Source organism: Aedes albopictus, chromosome 3 (genome assembly GCF_035046485.1).
Source record: "Aedes albopictus strain Foshan chromosome 3, AalbF5, whole genome shotgun sequence".
NCBI lineage: Eukaryota > Metazoa > Arthropoda > Insecta > Diptera > Culicidae > Aedes > Aedes albopictus.
This window is the reverse complement of record NC_085138.1, coordinates 221,342,827-221,364,023: the sequence shown is the minus strand read 5'-3', so window position 1 is coordinate 221,364,023 and position 21,197 is coordinate 221,342,827. Positions and strand designations below refer to the sequence as shown.

Below are 21,197 nucleotides of genomic sequence, written 5' to 3'. Positions count from 1 at the left end.
TAAGTAATATCACGGCCAACACCATTTTGTAGTTTCATCTATTATTATTATTGTTGATCGTCCATTTGAACATGGCCAAATCTCAGTAACTCAGCTCTACTTAGCGCTATACAACAAATTAACGTCCATCCCTCTCTAAACACATTTGGAATCCTCTTGTAGTATTTAGTAGTAGTAGTAGTACATTCACACATTGTCCGGTTAAAAACCATCTGTCCCAGCTGTTGTTACGATTTATCCCTTCGAGACGCCAACCAAAGCGGGTCGTATGCAACGCTCGTGCAATTTGTAGCCAATTTTGCTTACTACGACCACCGTGTTGGGTTCGACATTTTGTACCTCCTGGAAAGATAAGAAACAGATGATGTTTAGTTAATTCATTTTGTTTGAAATGGCTTGCTGATAAAATCGAGTTCCGCAACGAGTTGCATACTAAATTTTGCAATATATTTTTTTTTTTTTTCATTATAAAACTCATGGAACGCAAATGAGTTGCAGACATTTATTAGTTCAAAAAATGTTTCGTCTATTTGAGATAACAGAATATCAGAAAAATGTTTCGTTTATTTAGTGATGATCTTAACAGGTGCTGTAGTACAGAATGTTGCTAAGTATCGCCATCGCTTCACTCCTCCTCAACGTCGAAAAACTTAAAAAAAGAAGAATTTCAGGCCGATTTAAGCGTGGAATCGTTCCAGCTTAACTAACACAAATGACTTCGTCTGGACGTCCGCGATAATCGAATCTGTTGAAATTGAATTTCCATACCGTCAGTTGACATCAGTTCCCTTACGAAGTGTTTGATCTTCGACAACCTCCTCCTGTGGTACAGCATGGCAATGCAGCTTCCCGCTGTCCTCATGCATCACCACGGGTTTGTTGACGACAGCCTCTCCGACGTCGTGCATGAGTTCCTGGCAAGCCTCGAATAGTGTCTAGTATGTACTCCGCTTTCGTTGAAAACAGGCTGACTCACTACTGCTGTCCTACAGTCCAGCTGATGGCACTACGAATCTAGGATTGGACTACGGTCAAACCTGTCGTCGGCCCAGTCTACAACATCGACTAAACCTTCAAGATCACCGGTTCCACCGTGTTTCAGCTTTAAATAAGTCGTTACATTAGGGGTTATGTTTGTTTCGATCCATTCCGCTTCCCCAGGCTGGACGCCGCGCAATCGCAATATCGAATCTAATGCATATCGCAATGTACAGCAAAGCGTCAAACAGGCTTTGGTAGGTAGCTCTCGCCGTTTTATATTATTTGCTCCATCTTTTGCAGCACTTGCGGATATCCAGGGTTCATGGGAGTTTTTGATGGCCTCGTCTATGTCTAACCCTTGGGGCAAGACACTGTGCAAACGTGAGCAACTCTGAGAAATTCTGAACAACTCTGTTTGAAATATTTCCATTGTATTCCGTTGTTTTCCTTCAGCACATGTAACACTTTTGGTTTTGAACCTGATTCCAGGTTACACTTTGGTACAAACGGGAGAAATCCTGAGGAATTGTGAGGAATTCTGAGCAACACTTCATACTCAGATTTTCTCTCGTTATCACTGTCTTGCCCCTAGGTCTAACCCCTCGACAATCTTCCGGATGTATGCCGATTAATTCAGAAGGAAACTGCCTAAAAATATCCTATCCACTTGAAGATAATCGGTGAGGCCCCCTAGACACTTGAGCTTGAAGTGCTTAGACAGGTAGCGGTACATCCGCTCATATTCATCGTTGTCCAGACTTACCCCGAACATACCGGATTTATAGACACAAATATGCCTCGGATGGTTCGTTTCCTAGCCACTTCAGTTTCTCTAATATCTTATGGTTCCAGATGCGCCCGCTCGCTTCCGCCCATAGACTTGACTTGCTGACGAGCAGCATTGACAGCAGGTTGCGAAGCGTAGTGGTAGTGCGCTTTGATACAGGTGTAAAAATCTCATCCTTAGTCGACACCGAACTTCCAAACCTCTCCAAACCATAGCTCTGTGCTACACTAGTCGCGCCTTCTAATGCATTACCTTCTGACTCGTCGTCACTGAATAGCGTATGAAATTGTCCGTTATAGCCATGAAATACCGAAACCCAGCTGAAACTGAAGTGAGTGACCGGCTCACCGGCTGCTCCGGGTCTCTGTACCACGCATGTTGGCAATTTTTACGAATCGCCTGTACCTTGCGCCAGATTTCCAATCTCGAGGAAGCGTTGCCGAACGAGGGTGTGCTCAATGTGGCTCCTCTGGAGGACTGCTGGGTACAGTCAAAGCAGCCATCAACAACGCAGCCAAGAACACTATCGGGTACGTAGAACAGAGTCGACGAAACGATTTGTTCAACGAAGAGTGCAGAGCGGTTTTGGAGGAGAAGGACGCAGGGCGGGCCGGAAAAGTTGGCTACCTATCTGCACCGATTAGTAGTCAAGATCCGGGAAACCGACCGCTACCGGAGGAGCGGAAGGAAGGGATAATCTGTCCCGTCCATCAGAAAGGCGACAAATTCCGAGCGATCACAATTTTGAATGCCGCATACAAAGTGCTATTCCAGATCCATCTTCCGTCGTCTTTCACCTGCAGTAAATGAGTGCGTGGGAAATTAACAAGCCGGTTTCATCGACGGCCGGTCGACAACGGACCAGATCCCGAAATGCCGTGAATACCAGGTCCCAACGCACCACCTGTTCATCGACTTCAAGGCGGCATACGATCGTATCGACCGCACTGAGCTATGGAAAATCCTGGACGAGAACAGTTTTCCCGGGATGCTAACCAGTACCAGACTGATAAGAGCAACGAAGATTGTTCATTCGAAGAAGTTCATTCGAATCTTCACGGGGACTGCGACAAGGTGATGGACTCTCTCTGCCTACTATACAAAATCGCCCTGGAAGGTGTTATGCGCTCAACAACCAGGGTACGATCTTCACGAAATCCGGCCAATTTGGCTGTTTTGCGGATAACATGGATATTATTGCTAGAACATTCAGAACGGTGACAGAACTGTACATCCGCCTGAAACGTGAAGCAGCAAAGGTCGGACTGGTGAAGAATGCGGCTAAAACAAAGTACATGCAGGTAGGTGGGACTGGAGCGAAACAGAACAAGCCTTGGCAGAAATGTTACGATATACGGGGATACTTTGGAGGTGGTAGAAAGAATTTGTTTACCTCGGTTCCTTGTCAACGGCTGACAATAATGTGAGTCGTGAATTACGAAGGTGAAAGTCGTGCCTGATACGGGCTCTAGAAGAAACTGCGGTCAAAAAAGATTCATCCCCGCACCAAATGTATGTACCATGTACAAGACGCTAATAAGACCGGTGGTCCTCTACAGACACGAGACATGGACCATGCTCGGGGAGGACCTGCAAGCACTCGGAGTTTTCGAGCGACGCGTGCTAAGGACGAGCTTCGACGGCGTGCAGGGAAACGGTGTGTGGCGGCGGAGGATGAACCACGAGCTCGCTGCACTCTACGGTGAACCCAACATCCTGAAAGTGGCTAAAGCTGGGCGGATACGGTGGGCAGGGCATGTTTCAAGGATGCCGAATAGCAACCCTGCAAAGTTAGTGTTTGGACCAGGTGCGACGTGATCTGGCGAACGTTGGGGGCGTGATCGACGTTGGAGAGCTGCAGCTGCAAATCAAGTATTATGGCGGCAAATTGTTGAATCAGTGTTATCATGAATTTGATGCTGAAAATTTAATGAAACCCTGAGTTTCAAAAATCTGTATCTCATACAAAATACGTTTGAAAAATATGAATCACATACGAAATAAAACAACTCTTCAAGCTAATCCCAACTAAGAAAAAGCCTCATTCTCAGCTCTTCGAAAATTATTAACTGAGAGCATCCTCAGCCAATGACTGTTTTGCAAATCGTATGGCAGAGATGAAGATACTCTAGGCCCAAGGAAATCAAGGAAATGTCCATTACGAAACGTGCCTGTACCGACCGGGAATCGAATCTATCACCATCAGCATGGTCTTGCTGAATACCCGTGCGCTTTCCGCATCGGCTACATGGTAAAGTACACTAATTAAAGTGTTATAAAAATCATCATACCTGCTGAAATAGCGCTTCGTGTAGATTTGGGTTGAATTTCTCATTCAGAGGATTAACCGTTTCCAATCCGTGCCGTTTAAAAACCTGATTCAGCTGTGCTTTGGTCATTGTTAGGCCTTCGTAGAGGTTCTTTAGGTGGGGATTCTTATCGGAGATCTAAAAGAGATAAGGGGTTAGAAAAATTGAAACCCGCAAGCATCTGCCGCACCGCACGGAACTGGAATGTACCTCTTCCTTCGGCACTGCTTCCGTGGCATGACCCAGAATATCGGCCACCTCCAGAAGATCCTTGCAGAAACCTTGAATTCCGAACAACTTTGCGTCTTCGATTTGCTTGGTCAGCCGTTGCCGTAGATTCTCTCCATCCGCGAGGGCACGTTTATATTTATCCTGAATCAATTGCCACAAAATTATTTTCAATTCTTAGAGAAACACGAAAACCATAACTTACATCAAGTTGTTTAACTTTCTCATTGAGCGATTCCGTTTCCTTTTTGAGTCCTTCGATCTCGGTGGTGAGTTTCTTTTCATTTTCGGAAAGCTCTTCATCCTTCTTGGGAGCCTCTTCATTGGAGTACCGTCGAAGGCCGCCCAGTCCAGCAGCGGGGATAACACGGGTTTGCGCCGCCGGTCTACCAGGATCAAAGGAACGAAACAGGATAATCAATGAAACAACTAAGCCAAACTTAACACTAAACGCATCAACATTTTGCCCATTTTAAGGTTAATTACATCATCTTGTCGATGGAGACAGCTCCGCCGACCGTATCAACTCACCGGATCAAATTTTTCGTGACGAGAGGAGCCAATTTGGAAAACTTGGACAACACGGTCAAGTTGAGCGATGCCATTGTGCCTTTTCCGACTGATCCTTTGCCAAATGCAGCGGAAATTCGAGAAATAAAATCACTATCACAGGGCGGAACACTGAATTATTTACCGCAGTCCGCAACGCACGACGTTCTGAAACTTCTTCTTCTTCTTTTTACACCCTTAATGGCGAGTCCACAGTGTCGGACTAAACTGCCAAGTATTGTCAGATCGTGAAGTTTGTTTTGGCATCATTCGCCTTATAGATTAAACGACCGGTACCGTTTTTATAGCGTTGTTGTCAAAATTGACCGATAGTGCACTGATCTGGTCGACCAGTGTGTGTTTACAAACCATTTGTTATTTACTATTCGATCTAGAAAGAACCTTTTCCGCGATTTTACAACTGAATACGGTTTATTTTAATGAAGTTAGCTATTTCTCGATATGTTTTCGTGTTAGTATTTTTGAGTAGGTCTTCAGTGTTACTATAAGTGATTAAGCATTTGTGTTTATACCTGTTTCCCAAGTATTTAGTACACGCGAAAAGTACATGGTTGGCATCTTCCCTCACTCCACATTCCTCACAGATTTCCGAATTAGTCAGTTTCCATTGATATAGTTTGTCTTTCGTCATAGTGTGGAAAGTTCGGAGTCTACCTATATTAATTATTTCATGTGTTTCCAAAGCGTAGTTATAAAACCATGGTTTTAGTGTTGGGGTTGGGTAGATCATGAAGTGTTTTTGTCCTTTATGTTGAGAGAGCTCTGTGTAGTTTCGTTTCCATTCGTCAATAGTTTCTTTCTTCGCTAAGTTGATTGCGTCAGTCAGGGGTAGTTTTGTGTATATTCTATTAGTACTTTTGCATCCTTGTTTGGAAAGCTTGTCTGCCTTCTCGTTCCCTAGTATTCCTCTATGTCCAGGAACCCATTGTAATGTTATGTGCTTTACACTTTGACTTAGTTTTAACAATATTTCCAAAATTATGAAATTGTTTTTAATATTTTTGTGTTTTAAAGACATAAGTCCGGATTTGGAATCGGAGCAAATGACAAATTCAGTTGCATTGTTAATATTATTTATCATATCAATAGCAGTGTTAATTGCTATTAATTCGACGTTCATAATAGATAGTTCTTTGTTAACTTGAGATTTAATGGTATCTTCATTATCAATCCATATACCTATTCCACAGCTTTCTGCTGTCTTGGAACCATCTGTAAAGATCTTAATATGGTCTTTGAAGTTGTTAGAAATATATTCGTTAGTTATGGCTCTAATGGTGAACTCATTCATGTCATTTTTATTTAAATGTGGGATTTCGGTGTTAATGTTAATGTTTTTTATGGTGTCTATTTTATTTTTGATTTCTGTTGAAATTATTGAACAGTTGGTTTGTATTACTAAGTAGTTATGTGTATAGGTTGTTTTTTCTAAAAAGGTGTGTTTCTTCGGTAGTTCATTTAATTCTGTAAATTTACTCAGTGTGTCTATTATTGGTTTGTTATGTGCAAATACTTTTATTGATTCTTTTTTGGCTAGCATGTTTGCTCTGTCTTTTATGGGAATTTCTCCTGCTTCTGCGTACAGTACGTTAATTGGTGTTGATTTAACGAGTCTTAGTGACGTTCTCACCCCTGCATTAAAGGTAGAGTTGAGCTTATTTAAGTTGGTTTTAGCTACTCCGCCATAAACTGTTATGCCGTAGTCTATTTGGGACCTTATAATGGCCTGGTTTATTCTCAACGCGGTTTGTGGGTGGGCACCTCCTTTTCTCTTGCATATTATTTTTAACACGTTTAACCTTTTTTTGGCCTTATTTGTTATGTAATCGATGTGTGGCATATGATTTAGTTTTTGATCTACAATATATCCTAAATATTTATGTTGGTCTACCTGTTTAATCTCAACGCTGTCTATGTTAATTTTGATTTTTTCCTCTTTTCTAGGATTAAATACTATTACTGCTGTTTTATCTGGGTTAATGGCAATTTTTAGTGATTCAAAATATTCTTTTATTCTATTGATTGTTATGTTAGCTGTCAGTTCTACTTCTTGGATGCTGTCTCCTACAATGGTAATTGCGAAGTCATCCGCGAATTGCTCTAGAATTACTTTCTCGGTAGTGATTTCGTGTAAACTAGCTGTATAAATATTGAATAATAGAGGTGACAATGGGCAACCTTGTGGCAATCCTTTGTTGGTGTCTTTATAAAGTTTATTATTGACTGTCTCTAATGTAATAGATCTTTCTGACAAGTATGAAATTAACCATCTAAGTATCTTGTTTGGCACGGCAAATGAATCTAGCTGTTTTAGTAATATTCCAATGTCTACGGAATCAAAGGCTTTACTTAAATCTATAAATATGGTGGCTACTGTCATTTTATTTCTTTGAGCTTCAGTTACTGTTGAAATCAAATAGTTAATACAGTCTGTTGTGGAGGAGTTCTCTTTGAATCCAAAAGATAGTGGGGGAATTAGGTTATTTTCTTGGGCAAAAACACTTAATCGCTTTTTGACTTCGCAGTTTATAATTTTTAGGTTAACATTGATAAGAGCTATTGGTCTATAAGAGGTTGCTTTTGTTTTATCTTTGGTGGGTTTTAATATTGGAACTATTTTACTAGTCTGCCATTTTTTCGGTACTATTCCTGATTTCCATACATCGTTAGTTATCTCTAATATTTTATTCAAAAGTTCCGATTTTATGTTTTTCAAAAAATAGTATGAAAGTCTGTTTGATCCTGCTGCTGAAGTGTCTTTTCTGTTTTGTATGGTTTTGAGCATTACATCCTTACTTATTTCTCCTGCGTATCTGTGTTCATCTACATTACTATTTACAGGGTCAAATTTTAAGTTTTCTTCAAGTACGAAATTGTTATCTACGAATTCTTTTGCTATTGTTTCATTATGGAGAAGTTCACTGTTATTTTTATTTTTGAAATTTCCTGCTATACATCTAACTATATTCCACATTTGTTGAGTATTTGTGTCTTCATTTATCTCTTCTAATTTTTCTTCTCTATATTTATATACAGCTTTTTTCAGTTCAATATTGAATTCTCTCTCTGCTTTCTTAAACATATACTTATTTTCTAAAGTTAAATTTTTCCTAAACTGAATGTGTTTTTTATTTTTCTCTTCGTACAGTTTTTTAATTTTATCTGTCCAATATGGTTTGATTTTCTTTTTACTGTTGGGATATATTTTAAATGTAGCTTTGTTGATGGCTTTTTCTATCTCCTGTTCTAACTCGTCTACATTTCCTATTTCCGTTGGATCTATTTGATTTAAGTATTCTATTGCTAGTTTTTTACTAACTATGGTGTATGGTAAATTGTTGCTGAATTTATTGTAATCTACTATTTTACATTCAATAAGTTTGTGGTCAGAACCTAAATTTTCCTCACTTACTTCCCAGGTGACAAATGGAGCAATATCAGTAGTCGTTAGTGTAATATCTATTGCAGATGCATTACAATTAAGATCCTGCCATCTAGTGGCATCCCCTGTGTTATGAATTACTATATTGTTATTGTCTAAAATATCACTGAATAGTTCTCCTCTTCTGTCCGGCCTTGTTATATTTCGGTCCCATATGGGGTGATGTGCATTGATGTCTCCTCCTAACATGACTGGTATTGAGCTGTGCTGTATATACTGAAATAATTTTTCTAGTGGGTTTTTAATTTCGTTGATTGTACTTTCTGGTGGAATATAAAGAGAAATGAAGATAGTGGGGGTTTTTAGGTTTTTGATCTTAATGGCTACTACTTCTAGGTCTACATTAGGTATAATTATTTCTTCTGCGATCAGGGCAGGATGTACAAGTATACCTGTACCTCCATACCCTTCCTGTCGGCAGTTTTTGAAGAAGTTGTAGTTAAGAAATTTAAATTTTTCAGAATGTTTGATCCAAATTTCTTGAATCAAAAAAAGGTGAATATTGTTTGTTGTTAGATATGTTTTAATGTTTTCTCTTTTATTTAATGGTCTTAAGCTGTGGATATTAATTTGTGCTATATTTAGTGATTGATTGAAAGCCATGATTTGAAGTGATTTGTTATATTGGTGGTTGAGTAGCTGTGTTTATTTTTTCTATGATTTTTTGTATCATTGAACCAATTTCTATTACAAGGAGATCCGTGGTTGGATCTGCGTCCGGTCTGGAGCTATTTTCCATTACTGTCGAAAAAAAGGTGTGTAGCTGTTTGGACATGTTCTGGAGTCGTTCTGCTTCTGAAACCGAATGGGGGTTATTCGTGATAACACTTACTTGCTCAGGTATTTGCTCTACCTGAGGGAAAGTGTTTTTGACTATCGCTGGTTTTTTTGCTGGCTTCGAAAGCTTTTCGATGATTTTGCTGTAGTCGATCCTTTTGCTTGGCCTCTCTACCTGTCGGAATCCAGTTACCTGTCTATTTGGACGTTCCAGGCCAGGGAATTCGTCGATAGACTCCAAAACTGCAAACCGGTTTTGTGTTTTCGGGTACATTTCCTCGGCTTCGGCGTACGTCATTTTGTTGACCGTCATCGCTACGTTGATGTGCTCTCGTCGTTGTCGTTCTGGGCATTGAATGTCAGTTGGTAGGTGATTTTTGCCGCAGTTTTTGCATTTAGCTGGTGTGTTGTCGTTGCATCCTGTGTGTTCCTCGTTGATCACTTTTCCGCATCTTTTGCAGGTCTGTTTTCCTTTGCACGCTGCTGCCTTGTGTCCGATTCTCCAGCATTTGTTGCAGATCCTGACCGGATAGATGTAGATCTCTGGTTTGACGGGAACTCCATAGAGATGCACCACTCTTGGCAGCTCCGATCCCTCCACGGTGATTTTCACTGATCGCGTGTTTACCAGTTGGTCGTCTTTTTTCCTTTTGATCCTTTCGACTCGAATCACTTTTTTGGTGCTGATGATTTTTTCGTAGATTTCCCGCTCGGTGAGAGAGGTTGGGATTTGGTTAATGACTCCAGTTGTTTCCGTCAGCATTTTCGGGATGAACGCCCTGTAGTTGTATTCCTTCAGAATCTTCGCCGAGTTCAGAATTTTTTCTGTGTCTTGTGGTTTTTTGTACGTCAGTTTGTAACGGTACTGTCCTGCTCTCTTCAGTTCCGTAAACTGGTCCAGGTTCATTTCGAAGAGGAATTTTCCTACTTCCATCGGTTCCAGAAGCATTTCTCCTTCCTTGATCATAATTGGCTCAATGAAAATTACATTGTACGTGTTGTTACGAATTAAGAATTCTTGTTTATTGTTGGTTCCTTGTCTTTGCTGTTTTGGTAGTGTTTGTGTGTGATTGGCGGTGTTTTGTGTTTGTGTGTGTGGTACATGAGTTTGTGTAGTTTGTGTTTGTGGCGTTTGTGTGGCAATTGCTTGAGATGATGTTGGTGTCGGTTGAATTTCGTTTTGTTGGTTGTCTGTGTCAGATTTTGATTTTTTCTTGTCGTTCGCATGTTTCGTCTGTTCTTCACGTCTTTTCCTGTTCAGGTTGGGGTTTTGTTTGCTCGTTTCCGCTTCGTCGAAGCCTGCGAACTCCGCGTCCATGGGGTCTTCGTCGAAGGTTGGGGATAGAGATGTGCCTGACCATGTCTTACCTTTATCGGGAGGCTCGGAGCCCCGCTCCCTTACCGAATTCATGCTTGGGAAACAAGCATGAACCGCCGCTGATCACTTTTTTCACACTTAACCTAGCTTATTTACTAACACTTAAAAATATCGATATTTTCTCTCAACTTATACTATTTTGATTAACTTTTGTTCTTTCTTTATCTACTTGTAATTTAACACTATAACTATCTACAAAAACGCTTTAAAAACTTTGATTTTCTTTCACACCACGCGGTTGACCGAACAAAATGGCTTCACTACACCTGACTAGCAGCTTTTGTGGTACGCTCTTCTTGGCGGTTCGAGGGTGAATGCGTTCTGAAACTGATTGCGGTGGCTTTTGACGTTTTTGACAGATCGCTCCTAGGAATGAACATTTCGCATGAACATGCTGGCGAGTTTAGGGGAAAGTGGGGATCGAAGCTCTCAGTACCTCTGTCTCTGTGGGTGATTCATTATAGGAAGACTTGATTCAAACAAGGATTCAAATCAACACACTTATTTCTGAATTGCCTGTTCGGTACTTTTTTGACGAGATTATAACAGCAGTACGATCTCGGTACACACTTAATTTTGATTACCGAGTTCGGTAATTTTTTGACGAGATTAAAACTGCTGAGCACCGAACTCGTTCAGCAAAAATGCATTGTTTACATTTTTCATGCGATTTTGACAGTTGTTTTACTGAGCCTCAGTAAAATCGATTACCGAAACTACCGAGATCGTACTACTGTTATAATCTCGTCAAAAAAGTACCGAACAGGCAATTCAGAAATAAGTGTGTAGTTTCGGTAATCGATTTTACTGAGGCTCAGTAAAACAACTGTCAAAATCGCATGAAAAATGTAAACAATGCATTTTTGCTGAACGAGTTCGGTGCTCAGCAGTTTTAATCTCGTCAAAAAATTACCGAACTCGGTAATCAAAATTAAGTGTGAAGCACACTAAAACCTGAGATTCCACCTCGGTAATATTTTTTGCTGAGTGGAAACTGTAAAAATAAATTTATGCTGAGGAATCAGTAAAGTTTTATGAAATTATCCGACTTCAGTAATTAGTTTTACCGATTTCCGTGCATGATAAAATATTTTACAAATATCAGTTATAAAAATACTGATTAACTCTGCACATTGCATTTCTCGGTACTTCTTGTGAGCTTAGCACGGAGCTCAGTAATTGAAGTTACCGTACAATCAGTAAAAAAGTGCTGAATACTCTTCAAAACTTTTACCGAGCACTCAGTTCCCGCAGGACATGTGTGACGCCATTTGTTTTTTATCAGAGTTGGTTTGTCGGAGCTGATGTGTGATACAGAATGTTGTCCAGAAAACACTTTTTTGTTCCGCGAAGTTCGTGAAATTATACAGAAATGATTGGTAAGTTTGCATTATCATCAAAATAAATTAAAATACTTACAGCAAATTATTCATTTTCCTTCTTCAGGATTAGCTGATGGTACTTGAAAACAAGTCAGCACTCCGAGAAACAGCACCATTTATAACCATGCTGGACTTGAGCATTCGAGGGCGGGGGGAGCGACACTAGTTTTGACAAGCTGAAAACCCCCAAAAAAAGCCGAAAAAAGTCGAAAAAACCCGATAAAACCCGCAAAACTTTTGCGGGTTTTAGCGACTTTTTTGAGCTTTTTTCAGCTTTTTTTGAGGTTTTTTGGGTTGGCAAAACTAGTGTCGCTCCCCCTGATTCGAGGGTATTCAGAGCTAGTAAATCTACTGTACATAAGCGTTAAGAGAATTGTTATATTCTATGGCATCGTTTTACTAAACGATGCATGCAAATGTTTAAAAGTTTATTAAAATAAAAACAATAAATAGTGATGAAAAGTTATTTTTTATTATTTATAGAAGGTAAAAAATTACGGGAACCCGTAAAAAATACTGAGCCACTCGATAAACTACAAAACCTTTGAAATAAAATGTTACTGAATACTCGGTATTATTTTTACAAAGTATTCAGCAATCATTTTGTTAGATCAATCGTTATACCGAGTACTCGGTAGTCGAACTCAATTACCGAGGTGATAACCGAGAGCTCAGCTGTTGAAAACTCGGTAATTGGATAACCGAGCCCGGTAATAAAATTTAAGTGTGAGTATTGTTTGTGCAGTTGAAAATCGGAATTTTTGACACACGAAATTCGATATTTCTCATAAAAACCGTGTGTCGGACGTACGTCGGGCATAGTGCGCTGGATAGAGGACCATGTCCGCTGTCCAGCGCACTACGTCCGACGTTAGGTTTCATCGATGTATTATATGGATTTTGAGAAAATTCGATTGTCGGGTGTGGGAAAACTTCGGGTTTCAACCGCGACGACAATATGTTATCTACACTGAAAGACGGCTTACGGTTAAAATTACTATTCTGATCTCGATTCTGAGGGTCAACACAACGCAACTAAATTTGTGCAGACTGATTTTCGTTTCATCTCAACAGATTAATGTTTTCAATTTTACCATGAACCCTAGGTTCTTTATTAATCTTTATCGGCGAGGCTCTAATTTTATTTAAATTTCTTTAAGAAACGATAACGATCGCTTTCGATTTGGCGTAGGGTAGCGCCACTTAGGCAGCGGCCAGTATTTTTGGCACTCTTCGCTATAACTCAATCAATTCCAAACCAATTGACTTGAAATATTGTACACGGCTACGTTACGTATCTCATCGCGTTCTAAAAATAGTCCATTTTACGAGCCGATATTATGAATGAATTTTGACAGCAGGTAGCGTCCAATAACCCGTGAAAATCAATATCATCATCAATATTATAGTCAGTTCGTAAAATTACTCATTGCTTCAATAGGCTTCTAAAGTCCTATCGGGATTCAGGTTTTAAACCACAATATATGGTTCAAGAGTACATATTTACTCATTTTTTGACATTTTTATTAACCGTAGTTGAAAATATATAATTTTTATTTTTTTAGCCTTTTGTCTCGTCCCTAGCTTATAACACATACTTTGAGTGATTTTTTTTCACCGTGCATGTCAGATAGGAACATTTTTGAAATCCCAGTGCGAAAAATGTCGAGCTCAGTCGCACAAGGTTGACCTCAAATGTCAAAGTAGAACTACAGTCATGACTCGCTGGTTGGGGGCTCAATAGTTGGGTGACTTTTTAGTTGGGGCTCCGTCTAGGGGCAAGACAGAGCTCACGAGAGAAAATCTGAGTTCGAAATGTTACTCAGAATTCCTCACAATTCCTCAGGTTGTCTCCCGTTTGCACCGAAGTGTAACCTGGCATCAGTTTCAAATCCAATAGTGTTGCATGTGCTGAAGGAGAACAATGAAATTCAATGGAAATATTTCAAATAGGTTGCTCAGAATTTCTCAGAATTGCTCCCGTTTGAACAGTGTCTTGCCCCAAGGGCTCCGTTAGTTGAGCTGTCAGCCAACTAAAAAGTACCTGGATGTCATAATTCAATGTCAAACTGAAAATGACAACCAATCTGTAATTCCGAGGGGCGAGCTAATGAGTTTTTGGTTTCTTAAACTTTACTGATAATCGAAAAGCATAGGCGCCAACTTAGGGGGGGCAAGCATGGTTTTGCCCCCCCAATATTTGACGATTTTTCGATTTTCCCATACAAAAATTAAGAAAAAACCCGGGAAAATCAGGCTTTGCCCCCCCAATAATTTGACCAAGTTGGCGCGTCTGTCGAAAAGAATTTCTATTTCATATTTCATTAAAAAAAAAAGAATATGTACAATTACTTCGAAACAAATGCAAAACATCGGTAATCTTTATTTTGTCGATCATTGAAAGCGTTTTGTGCTTGCTTTTGGTCCGGGTGGTTTCATAAACATCTATATTTTCGCTTCACCGACTAAAAATGGGTGAACATAATTATTACTCGCATTGACCATATATGTATCTTGCAAAACGTATCAGTTTTGCTCTAAATATGAAACAAATTGAAAAATTTTCCTTTTTGCTTCCAACCTAAACATGATTTAAAAAAAAAACAATGCGCACGCCCCTTGTGCTGCTGTCACTTCACCCAACTAGCGAATCGAATTCGTTGGTTGGGTGGAGGTTGTGGCTCAACGAGCGGGTTCCGACTGTATTTACCATTTTACTTATTCCAAATTTTCTCATTATTCCTTTGTTTTTCAAGTTCGAGTAAAGTACAATTCCGATTAGAATACCATGATTGATCGTATTATTCAATATAAGCGAGATTTCGTCTTTAATTCTAGGACCCTATTGGTTCAGAATTGGCTGAGTTATAGCAGAAAAGTGTCCAAAATTGGACCCCTGCCGAGATGGTTTCCATCTAGAATATGATTGTACTTTGCGTTCCTTTGTGACAAAAACCTTAACAAAAGCAATTTAATCTGAGAAAATCATAATACGCAATCGCCTGTTAGAATTGCATTTTGGACACCGAATATACGTTTTAGACACCCTCAGGTATATATAATTTGGACAGGGCAATTATCTCAATGTTCAGCCATAAATAATGCTAAATCATGGAAGTAGCATAAATTGACTAATATTTTCTAACAAATAATAAAATTTCTCCGATTAATAGGCATCTAATTTAATAACTATTACAGTTTTTGTTAAAATCGAGGAAATATCGCCAGACCCACAGAATACGCTTCCAGGTATGCAATCGCACAGCATCCCCATGTACATAGTTCGCCAGATGACCAAAATATATTTACCGTAGAAAACTTGTAATCAGTAACAAATTTTGAAAACGACGTAAAATCCTGCGTAAAATCCAAGGGGAATGACATATCCTTTTCTAACCGGAATATCCGCATTTATCCGTTTCTAACCGTCGCTAACCGTTGCTAAGCGAGCTGCTAAGTGAGCAGAAGTTAGACGCGGTTAACGACGGTTAGAAACGGATAAATGCGGATTATCCGGTTAGAAAAGGATATGTCATTCCCCTTGGTAAAATCAATGATGTAGCATTGATTATACGTCGTTTTTAAAATTTGTTACTGTAATGTATTTTGTACACCACCTATTTATCGGATTTTAAGCGTTCTTCCATTCCATTTTTGGGCTTCGTGGCCGAGCGGTTAACGGCGTCAGTCGTTTAGGTGTCTCGTAAGCCTCGGAGTGTGGGTTCGATTCCCGCTCCAGTCGAGGAAAACTTTTCGTCAAACGGAAAATTCTCCACTGGGCCACTGGGTGTTATATGTGTTGTCCGTTGTCTAATGTTAGTAATGTTCAGTCTGTGCCAGGGTCTGTGTGGCCCCTAGCCGAAGACGGTAAGTGTCTTTTTTTAATGAACGTTTAGAGATTGGCTGCCTAGTGCTTCGTTATTGAACATTTTTCAATGCAATAAGGCTTTTAAATTTCTTACAATTATTAATTCACCGATTTTAAGGTGAATATTGTATGTGACAGTGAAGTGTATGTCGTCTTGCATACATGTGCATTTGAGGGGTTTTAGTGAAACAATTAGCATTTTCGATAATTTTGAAGTAAAATTTTAATTGTTAAGCGTATTTTCAACGTAAGTCATCAGAATAGGGTCTATTTGAACCGATATTGAGAAGTAGCTACTTCTGTTAGCTCTCCGGAACAAAACATACTTCGCCGTCAAGGGGAATGACATATCCTTTTCTAACCGGAATATCCGCATTTATCCGTTTCTAACCGTCGCTAACCGTTGCTAAGCGAGCTGCTAAGTGAGCAGAAGTTAGACGCGGTTAACGACGGTTAGAAACGGATAAATGCGGATTATCCGGTTAGAAAAGGATATGTCATTCCCCTTGTTCGCCGTGCATGTCCAAATTACATACATGTCAAAATTATATTTTTTACCCTAAATAAACAGGGAGTGAAAACCGCGGCCGTACCTTTCGGAAGCGATAGGCCGCGTGCACTTTTTTGCAAATCCCTCAATAAATACTTGTGAACAGGAAATTTTAATCACCATTTTTTTTTTTCAACTCGCAGTTAAATCAAATGAACACGCACAAAATTTTGTCTCATGTTCATTTGATGTTCCAAAGCATTTTTACCACAGTGTATCGCTAAAGATGAACCTCATAAATGTCATTTGTCAGATTCATCCTTGCGTGAACATCTCTGCAGCAACTTATGAAAGTGGCCAGTCAATCTTGTAAACCAAATGCAACTGTGCTGTCTAAGAGCATCGCCACGGGCGTCCCTATCTGGGTCCCTATCCCTATTTCCGGGCCCTGAATAGGGACCCATGTTCACACCGGTGGTATCTAAACGGGAATGAAAAATAAGGACGCGACATGGGATTAGCGATGGGTTTCCACATTTGGGGACCCACTCAAATCTTGCACTGAGTTGCTATTCCGATGGTTTGTGTGACGTCACTTTCTTTATTTACATTTTGCGGTGAAGTGAGCTGAGTAGTGGTGTGGAAAATGAACAGCAGTGGATAAATAGAGCAAGAGGTGAATATTGATGTACTTTGTCTTACGTGACTAGATGTTTTCCAGAACCCTATCACAAACAAACAGACGCAGCACTAATAATTCCCACGTACACCGATTCACGTTTATTTAAAAATTTAATAGTTGGCCAATTGCCCATCTGTGGCGTTCGCAGCGTTTTTGTTCAAATTTTACATGCGCTCACAATTGTCACCTAGTTTATGATTGGCCACTCTATTGGCCAAACTCAATCCTTCTAGATTGGGTGAACATGTTTCGGCGACTATGATTTTGAATAGCAAACGTAACACTTGAAAGAAATTGCTATTAAAATCATCGTCATGTGAACATAATCCCCAATGCCAAACACGCTATTTCACAAAACGCTCAGTAGGTGCCGGTAGTGAGCGAACGTCAAGCGGCAGCAAAAATTATGTGAGCGCCGTCTGCGAACAATTTGCAAACTACAGAATATTTGGTTTAAATATTCTTTAAAAAATAAAACGATAAGAGATGACTAGAGGGAGACCGGAGACGTCTGCTTGTTTGTGACGAAATGTTAGAAGTGTTACGTGTGCTTGTCTGTGACCCTTTTGTCACTTTATGCAGGATTCATCAAAAGTTTGGACATATTTAATTTGTTTTAATTTGTACTACGTCCAATAAAAAGTAAGGACCGCTTTTAGCAACGCACGGTGGAAAATCAATATGTTTTTGAAGTCCCTAATCCCAAAATAGAAACCACTGGTGGGAAGGTGGGGTGCTATCCTAAAATAGCACCCGAAAAGGAGTGGTATAATAGGGATAGCGATGAGGACTCCCGTGGCGGTGCTCTAAAGGATTAATGTTTTAAACCAATGGACTTATCCACCGATGAACAGAATTCATCGCCGTCCGAGAATTTTGACACTAGAGCGGGGCCATTCCCAATAGACGAGTGCACCGATGAACTGAATTCATCGCGGTCCGAGAATTTTGACACTACAGCGGGGTCGTTCCCAATCAGAATTGTTCAATTCTAATTGGAAATCTTCCACTTCTGATTGGAAGCGACCCCGCTCTAGTGTCAAAATTCTCGGACCGCGATGAATTCAGTTCATCGATGCACTCGTCTATCAGAATCGTTAAATTCTGATTGGAACGGCCCCGCTCTAGTGTCAAAATTCTCGGACCGCGATGAATTCGGTTCATCGGTGGATAAGTCCATGCTAATCTAGAACCTTGTCTAGAACATTTCATAAGAATAAAACTAGTTGTTGGGCTATTATATATTGGGTCTGTTGCACCAAGTTATGTGGATCCGAATGGGGCAAACATGTTTTTGCCGCAAAGCTGTTTTGGATCTTTTCACATGTTTCAGTAGATTTTCACTCGTGCCCCGTGGTCCGTGCTTCGTTTAGCATGGATTTCTGTTTTTTGCTCGTTTTCAATCGGTTTTAGTTACAAAACGTGTTGCAATTCGTAATACTCGCGTAGGAAAAACAATTAAGCATGTTGAAGTAATGGAAAATTGCTAAAAGTTCGTTGTTTTCCGCAGTGAAAAGTGTCGACTTTCTTTGTTTCCGGAGTTGCAGCAGAGGATTTTTATCAAGTTTTCGGTTTTATTTTCACTTTCCCCCTTCCTTCGTGGATGAACACACCCACCCGAAGTGCGGAGTTGTTTTTGTTCATTTGAAGTACACAACGTGCGTCGGCGGTGGATCGCAGCACAGCAACAGTCCGATTTGTGTCCGGTCTTCCACCCTCAGCACAGTCAGCGCGAGCGCAACAGTTTGGTGATTGAGCTGGAGCAGCAATCACAACAGCTTGTTTGCTGCTGTTTTCTACAATTCCCGGTCGGCTAGTGTTATTAATCATTCATTCGCGGCTGAGCCGTTCAAGTGCATAAACCTACGCAAGCCAATCGGCCAGTGCAGTGTGTGCGATTGTGTATTTCTCTGTTCGCGCGGTTGGATAAATACCTGCCTGTGCTGTATATCATTCCGCTAAAGCAAGAAGTTCAATCAGTCCGGATGAGTTTCAGCAGCGTAAGTTTGCCGGGGTTGGGCGAGATGGAGCAGATTATCTGCAGTCTGGAACGGGGGACATTGATCCAGAAGTTCTACCCGCGGCGGAAACCGGAAAAGAAAACGCTGATGCTTCGCAGGGAAACGCGACAGGTGAGTGTGGGCCGATTGATGAAGTGGGGCGGAAATACGAAACATGTAATAAATTCTATGTTTCCGCTAATTTATACGTTCTATGTTATTCGCTGCGTTCGTTCGCGAGGTGCTTCATGGCACTTTGGGTACACTCATCCCAAAGGTGGACAAAATTAATAACTTATCAACAGGCCCTGATAGAAAACCAATAGCTTATTCGAAAAAGATTTTTTTTTCGGAGATTAAAATGTGTTAGTTTAAGTACGAGAGACACACCTCGGGACTTGAAGTTTCAAAATCGCCATCAACTCCTTTGTAATTCAATATCCTGGAAAAGCAAATTTGTGCATCACTGAAATTTTCACAGACCTGAAAAGCAAATTTGAATAATATTCTACTTTCGGCTTATTCCGGTATTCCATTTGTTTGACTCATATCCGGAAAGGCCTATTTTTGACTTATATGATAAACGCATTCCCCGTTTGCTATCAGTAATCGTACAGCCTAAACATTACTAAAACTAGACCACGGACAGAATTTTCCGTTTGATGTTTGAAGTTTTCCCAGACGAGTGGAAATCGAATCTCTGTAGTCGGAGTTTACAAAACGCCTAGACGATTGACGCCACTTAGAGCATGGTCACAAAGCTTACACGCATTTTCATCCATATGCGGTCTCTGGATATCTAGATTTGTGCACAACTCGAAACTTCTCGACCAAATCAAAATGCTTTTCTCAGAAGACGTAGTGTATTTTCGCCTGCTTGAACTACGGTGAAGCTTGTCGCATCCAAAAACACATATTTTAGCATCTCAAAAGAATTGTGGAAGTAACATTCGATAGCAAAAAGATTGAATGAAAAACATAGTTTTCCTTTCCTCCCCTTGACTTTCTTTGTAGGAGAAGTCTCAATTTTCAACGAAATCTGCTCAAATTTTGATGAAAGAAGGTATAAAATCTGGTAACGAATCAAATAAGCGATGTGGAGCATAAACGATTTTTTTTAATCAAGCTATTATACAGTGATTTTTTTTAAGAAGTGATAGAAAACCATAACACTAGTTTACAAAATAAAACGAAAGTCGTGAACTTCTGTCAACGACCAAAATTTTTGAAGCACAATTTAGCGCTGATTTCAAAACCGACCTTCAAAAAATTTTAAGTACAACAGCTTTTGAGTTTTAGCTCAATATCGAGTTTTACAACTTTTCAAAATATGTAATTTACTAAAATTCCAATATATTGCGTTTTGTTCAACCAATTTTAAATATTTTTAAAATTAAAAGCTAAATACAATACCATTCGATCATCTGATTACAGGTTTTGCGTCAGATTGATGAATTTCAAGATATTGGCGTGTTTTATGGACGATCTCCTTAAATTTTAGCAAAATTCCCAAATTTTTTTTGAAGAATTGTATTTTTTTCAATGAGAAAAACTTTATTTAAAAATTCTTTCTCGGCCTTTATTTGACATATCATGTGTAGGCGAGTTACAGTAAATCAATCGGAGTTTTGATTACGGAGAATGAGATGTTTTAAGTGAGCGACTTTGCTCAAAAATAGAACAAAAATCGATTTCAAATCATCACCCTTGTATGGAAAGTCGAAAAAATTTCCGCTCTACTGTATTTTTTGACGTAGGACTACGTCTTTATTTTCTATACCGGGGTACACTTTGCAAAAACCAGAAATCGAGCATGTAACGAAATTATGAAAGATTTCAAACGTTAATAACTCAAAAACTAATCGATGGATTTTTCGGATTATAGCTCGAATCGATGGGAAAACTGCACAACAATTTTCTACAATACTTGAAAGTTACTATTTTCAATTATAAACTATTGAAAAATTGAAAATTGTTGACCCATCTTTTCACTGACCAATCACGTGCAAGCACATTTTTGGATTTTTCCTTGCGGTATAAAAGCATTCTGCTTCTTCTCATCTTCCATCAGTCTTCTTCGATGCCTCGACGAGAGCGCATCAGCGGAGCGCCCGTGGAGTATAAATTATAATCTTCTTCTCCTTTTCGCTCAGTGTTCTTCCGTGCGTCGTCGAGTGCGGAGGGTCGGCGAGAGCGCTTTTGCGTTTCGCTTGCCCATTCTTCACCAGACTGTCGAGCGTGGCAGACGGACGGACGCTGCCAACCGTGCAGTAGCGGTGGCGGTGAAATCAAATTTTCTTCAT

General features: G+C 39.9%; 3 protein-coding genes across 4 annotated transcripts in view; 1 reads left to right on the top strand and 2 right to left on the bottom strand.

Moving 5' to 3' along the window:
- Positions 1-24: 24 nt before the first annotated feature.
- LOC109424556 (grpE protein homolog, mitochondrial) lies at positions 25-5,029 on the bottom strand. Its single transcript, XM_019699739.3, has 5 exons — positions 4,837-5,029; positions 4,511-4,691; positions 4,288-4,449; positions 4,060-4,215; positions 25-342 (listed from the first exon to the last, which is right to left on the bottom strand). Exons 1-5 carry the CDS (start codon positions 4,908-4,910, stop codon positions 235-237), a joined length of 681 nt encoding a protein of 226 aa, XP_019555284.2. The 5' UTR covers positions 4,911-5,029; the 3' UTR covers positions 25-234.
- A 3,518-nt stretch (positions 5,030-8,547) lies between these two features.
- LOC115267475 (uncharacterized) lies at positions 8,548-10,061 on the bottom strand. Its single transcript, XM_062857792.1, has 2 exons — positions 9,150-10,061; positions 8,548-8,580 (listed from the first exon to the last, which is right to left on the bottom strand). Exons 1-2 carry the CDS (start codon positions 10,059-10,061, stop codon positions 8,548-8,550), a joined length of 945 nt encoding a protein of 314 aa, XP_062713776.1.
- An 8,157-nt stretch (positions 10,062-18,218) lies between these two features.
- Positions 18,219-21,197, top strand: part of LOC109411979 (1-phosphatidylinositol 4,5-bisphosphate phosphodiesterase gamma-1) — a 54,114-nt gene continuing 51,135 nt past the window's right edge. Inside the window, exon 1 of one of the 2 annotated variants that reach the window (XM_062859049.1) lies at positions 18,219-19,026. In XM_062859049.1, coding sequence (XP_062715033.1) covers positions 18,880-19,026 — 147 coding nt within the window. In that variant the 5' untranslated portion in view covers positions 18,219-18,879. The remainder of the gene's footprint in view (positions 19,027-21,197) is intronic. The other variant, XM_062859048.1, reaches the window with a different exon arrangement.

Excerpts from the sequence above, each read along its gene's own strand:
- LOC115267475 (XM_062857792.1), bottom strand. The coding sequence starts at position 10,061 with ATGATCAAGGAAGGAGAAATGCTTCTGGAACCGATGGAAGTAGGAAAA. Across the intron at positions 8,581-9,149 it reads TAGAGCAAATACCTGAGCAA|AAAGTACAATCAACGAAATT; the intron begins GTAAGTGTTATC and ends ATATTCCACCAG.
- LOC109424556 (XM_019699739.3), bottom strand. The coding sequence starts at position 4,910 with ATGGCATCGCTCAACTTGACCGTGTTGTCCAAGTTTTCCAAATTGGCT. Across the intron at positions 4,692-4,836 it reads GTCACGAAAAATTTGATCCG|ACCGGCGGCGCAAACCCGTG; the intron begins GTGAGTTGATAC and ends TGATCCTGGTAG. Across the intron at positions 343-4,059 it reads ACGAAGCGCTATTTCAGCAG|GAGGTACAAAATGTCGAACC; the intron begins GTATGATGATTT and ends TTATCTTTCCAG.